This window comes from Fukomys damarensis, unplaced genomic scaffold (assembly GCF_012274545.1).
Source record: "Fukomys damarensis isolate Sample0158 unplaced genomic scaffold, DMR_v1.0_HiC HiC_scaffold_38, whole genome shotgun sequence".
In the NCBI taxonomy this organism is placed as follows: domain Eukaryota; kingdom Metazoa; phylum Chordata; class Mammalia; order Rodentia; family Bathyergidae; genus Fukomys; species Fukomys damarensis.
Genome location: NW_022900950.1, coordinates 36,030,574 through 36,040,539, shown reverse-complemented (window position 1 = coordinate 36,040,539; position 9,966 = coordinate 36,030,574). Strand labels below are relative to the sequence as shown.

General features: G+C 36.2%; 1 protein-coding gene and 1 long non-coding RNA gene across 7 annotated transcripts in view; one reads left to right on the top strand and one right to left on the bottom strand.

The window, feature by feature from the left end:
• Brca2 (BRCA2 DNA repair associated) overlaps positions 1-9,966 on the bottom strand; it is a 70,261-nt gene that overhangs the window by 28,723 nt on the left and 31,572 nt on the right. For 5 of the 6 annotated variants that reach the window (XM_010623898.2, XM_010623903.2, XM_010623900.2 and 2 more), the window contains exons 13-16: positions 7,526-7,595; positions 5,717-6,138; positions 4,970-5,151; positions 3,596-3,783 (exon numbers count right to left, since the gene is read on the bottom strand). In XM_010623898.2, the coding sequence (XP_010622200.1) occupies positions 3,596-3,783; positions 4,970-5,151; positions 5,717-6,138; positions 7,526-7,595 (862 nt within the window). The remainder of the gene's footprint in view (positions 1-3,595; positions 3,784-4,969; positions 5,152-5,716; positions 6,139-7,525; positions 7,596-9,966) is intronic. The other variant, XM_010623904.2, reaches the window with a different exon arrangement.
• LOC117284615 overlaps positions 1-9,966 on the top strand; it is a 32,845-nt gene that overhangs the window by 9,240 nt on the left and 13,639 nt on the right. Inside the window, exon 2 of the long non-coding RNA XR_004515704.1 lies at positions 5,987-6,091. This is a non-coding gene — a long non-coding RNA (uncharacterized LOC117284615). The remainder of the gene's footprint in view (positions 1-5,986; positions 6,092-9,966) is intronic.

Sequence of the window (9,966 nt, the reverse complement as noted above, 5' to 3'; positions counted from 1 at the left end):
ATATATATACACACACACACATCCATGTTTATAGTGGCATAATTTGTAATAACTAAATAATGGAAACACTCCCAGGAGAGAGATGTTGTATATATATATGAGCTGAGTGTGGAAAGCCTTTAGTAATAGCTCAAATCTTACCAAATACCAGAGAATACACATTGGGGAGAAACCTTACTTGCATACCAAATATGGGAAGGCTTTCAGCCACAGCACCAATCTTATCTTTCATTACAGAACACACTTTGTGGACAGGTCCTATAAGTGTGGGGAAGCCTTCATACAGAGCTTAGGCCTTCTTAAACATCAGAAAATGCACACAAAAGATGCGTTGTACCAATGTAGATTGCAGAAAGGCTTTTGGTGACAAAGGCAGCCTCATTGATATCCACATGGAGGAGAAACCATATTAGCATAATGAGTGTGGGAAGAGCTTCAATCAGCACACAGGTCTCAGTTCATATCAGCGCCTCCACACTGGAGAGAAGCCCTATAAATGTAAGGAATGTGGGAAGCCTTCAACTACAGCTCAAAGTTTAATGAACATCATAGAATCTACACTAGGGAAAAGCCCTATGATATAATCATTGTGGAAAAACTGTAGCAACATCATATTTTTCCAAATATCAGAGAGTATATATTGGAGAGGGAGAAGTGCTCTGTCAAATATGGCCTTTGGCTGTTGTCTTTGTAAACATTAGAATGCAATGCAAACAGCTGATAAGATTTTGCTCCACTCTGTATCAAAGGCTGCCCTTGAAGTGAGCTCTGCAGGTCCACAGATAGCAGCAGTGGGCTGTGCCCTGGTCACCTCCCAGGGCAGAGTCCCCTTCCCTACATTGTATGACCCCATGAATCATGCCAGCATTGTCTTCTGTGTAGTTAAACTGATGTGTATCCAGTATAATAAAGGAAGAAACATTAAAACTTGTTTAGTAGCCAGGTGTGTTGGCACTCGCCTATAATCACAGCACTCGGGAGACTGAGGCAGGAGGATCGCTGTGAGTTTGAGACCAGTCTGGGCTACACAGTGAGTTCCAGGTCAGTCTCAGCTATAGTGAGACCCTGTCTCAAACACCCGCCTCCCGAAAAAAAACAAACAAAAAAAACCCAAAACTTGTTTAGCTGTTGTGTTCTGGAACTATAGTTTGTAAAATACTGAGCCATCTGCATAGAATTAAGATTCAGAATAAACTTAAAACATCAAAAAAAACATTACTAATAAAGTTAGTAATCCCCTCTGCATTGCTAAATCCAGTTAAGTGATTATCAGCTCTCATCTTACGTTACCTACCAGCAGTAATCATCATAGCTGCTCATTTACTATTTCCAAAATGTTATTTCCCTTGGCATGCAACACACTCTTCTACATTTCTAACTTTCTGATAACTGTTCCTTTCTCATGACATTAGGTCCCATCTATATGCTGACAACCCAAAACTGATTTCTTTGGTCTCTACTTTACCTATGAATTCCACACATGTACATCTAACTGGCTAACATCTCCACTTGGATGTCCACTATCAGACTCCAAGCTTCAAACATTCAAAATTGAAGTCCCAATTTCCCTTCTACCTTTGTTCTTCTCAATTACAGCAGTGTTACGTGGTACCCATACTTCCAGCTGCTGAAGCCAAATCTTCCCCTCACACTCCACATCCAACCCTAATCAAATCCTAATGGTGTCACCTTCAAACTATACATAGAATCCAACAGCTTTTCACCAGCTGCCACCCTCATGGTTCTGCAACCATCTTGCACCAGGGTTTCTGCAAGAGCTTCCTAAGTGGCCTCTTGGTTTCATTCTTGCTTCACCCCCGCAGACCAATCTCAACAAGTAGCCGGAGTAATTTCTTCAAAAGTAAGTCAGATCCTATCCCTCTGCTCTAAACCTTCCAATGGTTTACTCAGAGTACAAACTGCTATTCACAGAATAAGAGCCAAGGTTTTCATGAAGGTCTATGAGGCCTTCCCTTTCTACCTCACTCACTCCTACTCTTCTCCCCACTCCACTCCAGCTGCACTAACTTCCTTCTTGTTCCTCAAATACTTCAAAAGCACATTCTCCCTGAGATGCTGTGATACCTTCCCTGACAATCCTTTGCTCAGGGAGCTGTACCATCTCCAGGGTATGTGAGTGAAGCCTGTCTGGCCACTTTATTTAAAAGCTGCAGCTGGGAGTAGTAGCATATGCCTGTAATCCCAGCACTGTGGAAGGCTAAAGCAGGAAGATTACAAGTTTGAGCCCAGCCTGGGCAACTTAGTAATTTAGCAAGATCCTTTCTCAAAATAAAAAATAAAAAAAGTCTGGGAATGTAGGTCACTATAAAGGCTCTGGGTTCATTCCCCAGATTCATGGGCCCTGAAAAATTGCAACTCTCCTCATCTTACCTCCTCTACTATCTTTCAAGCTTTATTCATTTTCTATTTTCATAGTACTTATCACCTCCTGATATACATCTTACTAACTTAAAGAATTTTCTTCACCTTCCACTCTCAGTAGAATGCATAACTCATTAAGAATGTTTTGCTTTGCTATGCCTTGTGCTTAAACTACTTAGAACATAGTAGATGCTCAACAAATATTTGCTGAATGATCAAAGGCAACTGAAAAGAGCTCAAACATGCTCACTTTATGAACTCTGACCACTTGACAAGGTAAATGTTCTCTACATTGTGCAGATTGTATAGTATAAGAAAATAATGTAAGTGCTGTAACTATCCTTTTCCTACCAGAATCTATAAGCAGATGTGTTATGTAAGATGTTATGCAAAATGTACATGGGCTTACTTTCTTTAAAGTATTCCAAAAAAGTTAAAACATTTTTCAGGAAGAAATGTTTTATCACATTTGAAAATTAGTAATTCTGGAAAGATGTAAAGGTTAAAAAAAATAAGGGCACTAAAGAAAGGATTCCCATCTTTTCCCATAGCTTGGGGTAATACATCCTGATAGCAAAAAAAAAAAAAAAAAAAGTTTGTGCAAACAGAAGAAAAAATGATTATAGTTTCTAAATTGTTGATGTTTTAGAGCAGCAGTGTCAGATCTAAGGCAAGCACATGACAGTGGGCTGAAAGTGGTATCACTGAAAGTTGTAAAAGGTTTACTGTCACTGCTTTAGGGAGGATATTTTCTAGTTATTTAGTATTACAAATACTTAAATTTTCTGTTTAACTTTTATTGATAGTTCATATTTATAAATTATACAACGAAAGAGAATGTGACATAAATGTGTGCATGTTTGTGGGTGAGCGAGTCTACCACAAGCCACTCAAATTTAACTTTTCTTACCAGCTTTAATTAATGCATAAGAGAAACAGCCAATATAAGAAAAGCTTATTCATTAACTTCTAGGACAAACCACATTCACTCTTCCAGAGACCAGGCCCATTGAGGGAAATAAAGATGTCAGGGATTACTTCTTAAAAGATTTTGTCAGAATATCTGCTGAACCACAATGTAATTAAAATGATTCAATATATAAAAATTAAATTTCTAGCCAGCTTTAGTTTAAGAGACATAAAGACAAAAGGTCAAATGTGAGGGAGAAAGGAATGACAGAATATGTAAAAGTTAACACATTTTGCACAGTACCTATAAAATTCTTCTTTACCAGCCTTTCCATCATTGGCAGGTATAAGCCATCCACCATCAGCCAACTGTATTCCCTTTCCGGCCTGTAAATCTTCCTTACCAAAATAATCCTGAGTGTGAAACTGAAAAGACTCAGCATTTTTGCTATTAATTTTCATGCAATGTTTAGATACGCCATACATATAGAGCTGCACAAATAGAAAAAATTAACAAAAAACAAAGTAAAAAACACCACACACACACACAAAAGTAGTAACATCCCAACAATGAATGTAACAAAACCTTTTCATGTATTTATTTTTTGGTAATGGGGAATGAACTTGGGACCTTGCGCTTGAGAGGCAGACGGTGGAACCACTGAGCTAAATCCCGGCCCCTAAAATCTTTTCATTTAAATACTAAAATACTTATTATAAATATATTTACTGGCCTGATGGTAAAGCTGACTGGCAGAGTGCATGCTAAGCATGTGCAAGGCCATGGGTTCAATCTCTAGTACCACACACACAAATGAAAATCCCCTCAAAACAAAAAACCTTTACTGGAAGCTAGGAATTGTAATGTATTATAAATAACCTATACCTTCAAAAGCCTGTGCATGTTTCATTTCTTTTGTGTATATGCCACCTCCTGCTAGAATGCCACAGGAAGGCACTCTGGGGATTAAAAAATAATTTACCAAATCTATTAAGTTCCAAAGGGTGGAAAGGAGAGAATATGGGAAAGTGCAAGTAATTTAGGGAGTCTGACCCACCTCTGAGGTCCTTTCTTTCACTTCAATGTGCATAACCCTTCCTCTGAGACTGTGGCTCTTCCACTTACTAGTTCTATGGTTCAGTCCTCTCATTTATAAAACAATGGACAAAATACTAGTGTCTTTCTTTGGGGTGGTTGCGAGGATTAACTTAAGTGATATATAACTGATGCATGTAAAGAACTAAGAGTTCCTTGAGTATAAAAAACAATGTTAGCTGGCGATACTATCAACATTATTCCCACCTTTCTGTCGCAAAAAAATTCTACCTAGATAATTATGGCTTGCCCACAATCTTCTTCTAAAAATATAAATAAATAGCCTTTAGAAGGTTAATGGCTATCAATTATTCACACTTTACATTCAAGGTGACCACTTTCCTATAAAGCCTAGATTTGAAGAATTAAGAGAAAGAACGATTTTTAGGCACAGAGCACTTTGACAGGGTAAGGCAGGTCTGGCAAAGGAAAGGGAGGAGTCCACGGAAGGCTGATGTGGAAATATGATTTCATTCATCTCTTCTAGCAGTGATATGCTGATTCTTTAAACAATCTGCAGATATGAGTTAATAAAGTCACCCTTTAGTATAAAAGCTCTAAGACTTATAGACAAAGATGTACCTGTTTATGAGAACATGCAGAGGGAACTCGGCCTCCCACTGCCGCTTTCAGAGAGATTCGAGGCAGAGTGGATGTTTTTGCAAGATACAGGCTACCTGGTTGTGGAAAAATACACTGCCTTTCTTTCTTTTTAATTCGATTATCCTGTATTTCTCTGGCATTCTGAAGTTTTGTCATTAAATCTGTTGAAAAAGCAAAAAATTAAACTAGCTATAAATTTAAAAAGTACAACCTCTACTTCATAAAATTGCACATCAACATTCTCAAATTTTACAAGCAGAGAAAAGAGCTCCTACTCCAAAATATTCAAGGATTTAAAAAAATTCAATTTGTAAGACTGTATAGAAATAAATATATTATTTTTGACTCCATGTTTGAAGAAAATTTGCAGTATAATATATCTATTTCAGCAAGTGCAGTCCTAGACTGTGTGTCTAATCACCTAATTTTTAAAAACAAGAAAGACTATGAACGGTTATCTTCAAAAGAAAACATGAAATTTAAACCTGATCTCTGGATTTAGTTAATCTGAAGCAATCATTAAAAAAGGTTCTGAAATTATTATTATTTTTGGTATTGGGGATTGAACTTGGGACCTTGCACTTGTAAGGCAGGTGCCAGAACCACTGAGCTAAATCCCGGCTGAACTTATTAATCGCAACAAAATGAGGAAACCCCTCAGGACATATTTAGTAAGGTAACTATCTAACCAAAGGAAAAATAGTCATACAAATTGTCTTACAATACCTAAAGGTTCTTCTTTACACTTTGTGAAAATTACGTCTGTTGCTTGATTGGAGCTGTTTTTATTAAACTGATGAATCTCACTGTCATTATTTTCACTATCACCAGAGCCATATTCATCTATATTTTTTTGTTTTTGTTTGTTTGCATCTAAATTAATATCCTTGCTCACACAATATTCATCTTTGTGAAAATGTGATTTAGTTTTGAAAGGTGGAACAAAGACTTTGGTTGATTTGCCTGTAGTAATTCCCACTTTTTCATTTCTTACAGTAGGAATATTACAAAATGGCTGCCTTGAAACTGGTAAACTGTTTGAAGATTTTTCCAAAGTCAAGTGTTCAGAAAGATGAGATTTAGACAGGAATTCTCGAGCAGGTACAGTAAAATTTAGATTCTGGATTTCTTGACACTTGTTAGTTGTGCTACATTGGAGAGAAAATAAGATTATTTAGCAGCAAATGCGCACATACAAATGTGTGTGCAAATGTGAACCCTCAAACGCTCCATGCCCATCCTATCCTGGTAACTGTTTCGCATTCATCATGGGTGCCATCCCAAAACACAACATACTTTTCAAGGCTATGACTGTTTTGCACATACTTATTCCCAGCCTTGGACTTCACACAATAGAAAAGGCTGCCAAATGTGGACCTTTTCAATGTGTCTTCTCCACTCTACCGCAGTGCTTCTGTCTTACCTCCACCTGGGGAACTATCTCCCATATTTATTCTCTATGGGTCCTCCTCTATCACTAGTCCCATCTATCATGGTCACCTCAGGAGCCTTACTCTGAATTAGTACCCTACTTTTCTCTCTCATTTAAGAGCAGCACTAAATAGCTGACCGGAAGGTCTGTGTGCTGACAGGGCTCTTGTCAATTGTTGGCTTCACTGTGTGATGCCTGGGAATGTCATTTCATCTGAGTACTCTCAACCATCAATACTTTTAGGTCTTTTCTACTAGGCTGATCACATTCATTCCTCACAAAATCTCCCAGTCTCCTGCTAGCTTTGTGAGCCAAGTGTGGGAAGAAGGCTAGGGATTCTACTGCTTGACATACAGATTTTTACTTCATTTCAGTTTTCACTGTTCTTTCCTTGGCTGTCCCCCGCACCCTAACTCACACTCAAATCAGAATTACAATTCATCCTCTCCATAGAATAAACTTCTAGTCTTCTGAAGAAAAGCAAATGCCCATCAGCAAGAGAAGAGGGGATACAAATGCTTCTTAAACAGAATTTCAGTTAATCTCTCTATTTTCTACTATACCATGGGAAGTACACGTTGCTGCTTAAGTTGAATCTTCCTCAGGTTCTTTAGGGGAAACTGGGTAGCTTCTCTGCTTGCTCTAATGTAAGGTTTTAGTTTTCTTAGGCTTGCTATGCCATTCATGTTTCTGGCTTCGAAACTCATTTGATTAGTGTCTGGAGAAGTATGTTAAAAAATTCTATTGGTAATCTTGGTAGGGTTTAGATAGGGAAAAGAATAATCTTAACATCTGCTGTCTTTTTACTAACTGATTTGAATATTCCCTTAGTCCATCTCAATCTTAGTATATCATCCATAAAATTGGAATATAATCTGTTGTGCTACTTTACAAAGTTGCCTAGAAACGGAAAAGTGAAATAACAGTATGAATTACAAAAATACTACCAAAATACTAAATTTTTAATCCTGATTCAGGCTTTTAAAAACAGAAATGTTAACTTCTTTACTGTAAATTTGTGCCACTGGTTTCAGAAATATTAATTTTTAAAAATATATAATTTTCCAACATTAGAAGTTTTAAATAATTTAAACACATGTTACCAAGAGGGTCCACAGGTAATTGGCTCTAAAGAAATGTGATGTGTAACCAGCTTTCTATCTTTTATTGTACCTAGAAAAAAATAATTTGACATTAATAATAAAAGTCTAGTGGGAGATTTTGTTTTCTATTTATTACATATACTATTATAAATATTCACACAAAAGTCTGAGAAAATTATATTTTAAAAATTTCAATGGACATCATGGACACACAGAAAATAATAATTATCAAAAGAAATACTTGAGGGCCAGGGCTCAGTGCTGCTGCCATCTGCCTTGCAAGAGCAAGGTCCTTAGTTTGATCCCCGGTACCAAAAAACAAACAAACAAACACCTTGATTCTCAAATTGATAATGACTAGATAGCAAATAACTCATGGTACAGACATGTATATCAGTTATAAATTTAGTCAGCTGATGTTAACAATTACAACTCAAAGGTGTTAGTTAACGGTCAATGGGAATATCAATCTAAAATTTACTCTTATCAAGATTTAAAGAGCCTCAGGTACTATTCATGTTCAATACGTGATTTATACTTATAAATTAGCCCAGTGATAGGGACTGGCTGAATAAACTAAGATATACCAGTGTATAACACATAATCAAGTACTATGCAACCATAGAAAGAATGATGATCTTTATGTACTCAAGAAGGGATCCCTAGGTAAAATTTAAAGTAAATGACAAGAAGATATAAAACAGTGTATATATATTTTCAATAAGAAAGGACTGTGAGAATACATACTTGTATGTACATAGTTATTTTATAAATAGGGCCACAAGAAAAAATATATATGTTTATTTTACCAAAGAATCCTAAAAGGATAAACTGGAAACCATTAAAAATCTTGAGCAAGAGGTGGGAAAGGTGGTGAGTAGTATGGAGTGATAGGGAAGGAACCAAGACTTCTCTAAGTACATCTTTCAGTAATGTTTGAAATGAGCTATGTAAATGTTTTATTTTTTTCAAATGTAAGCTTCAAAGAAAAAGAACTACAACTGAAAACAAATAAACAACTCTTATCAAATTGGTAAGCACACATTGAGGAATTATTTTGACATTTAAATATAGCACTTGACTGCATATCTTTAAAGGATAAATATTCTGAGCAAAAACTTCATAAAATTTTTCATTTTCCAATAGCAGATTTATCGTTACTAGCTTAAATCGATACTGTGAATCTGAAACTATTTTATGCACAGTACTGTGGGACAGTGAGTCTCAAAGATACTCTCTACAAAACTGAGGAGTGCCCGGTCTTTTAGAGAACCCAAGTTGTCAAACTGTCTTAATACTATTAAGATGTTATGTTGGAGGTTGTTCTCTTTTAGTACTTGAAATATATATACATATATATATAAATTGAATTTTGGGAAACTTTAACGGTGCTGCCAACTTTGGAAAAAGTCATCCCAATTTACTGTGTTGAGTTGGCATTGCACAGAAATGGACAACCATATTGGTGTAGAAATGTTAATTTATTTTTATTTTTTATTTTTTTTCCATGTGTACAGGGGTAACACAGCGCACTAAATATGTAAGGTTATATCTACGTGGGTTTGATTACAGAAACTAATAAAGTATTCTCTAAATAATGAAAAAAGAATAAGATAAGACTAAGAGCAAGAATCTCTTTTACTTTCCTTTTTAGTTATATTTTAGGATTCCCTATTTTTAATGTTCATACAGAGATTTCTTTAACTGAAATACCGAATAGTTTCTTTGGTGCAAAAACTATAATAGTACACAGGATCCTAATGAGATAATTAATAATGTGAAATAGGAAGTAAAGGGCTAAAGGTGTAGAGAAAGTAGGAAGGGTGGGGGAAAGGTAATAAGGGAGAGGAAAAAAATATGAGAAACTGAAAAAATGGAAATAAAGTGTTTGTAAATGGGGAGAGGAGGGGGGTGAAGGGAGGGCAGGGACAAGGGGAAAAAATGAGAATCAAGACCTATTATGTAAAAGTACAGAATCCCAATGATGAATGTAACTGTACTGTATACCTCGATTGTACCAATAAACTCAATTAAAAAAAAAACAAAAAGATGTTATTTTTTTTCACAGTGCTAAAACATATTTGCCCTTGTAGTTTATTCGGCTATATCAGTGCAACTACTGTCTCAAGAAAATACACACTGATGAGTAAACTAAATGTATTATTTTTAGCTGGGTGTGGTGGCACACGCCTGTAATCCGGGAGGCTGAGGCAGGAGGATCACTGTGAGTTAGAGACCAGCCTGGGCTACAAAGGGAGTTCCAGGTCAGTAACCTCCCCGCCCCCGCCAAAAAAAAAAAACAAAAAACAAACAAAAAACAACAAAAACAAAACCCTAAATGTATTTTTTTTTTCTTCACAAAATTACCATTTTTACTTGAAAGAACAGCCAACAAACTACAGTTATTCAGACTTGGGTATTCTGGAGATATTTTTTCAAAA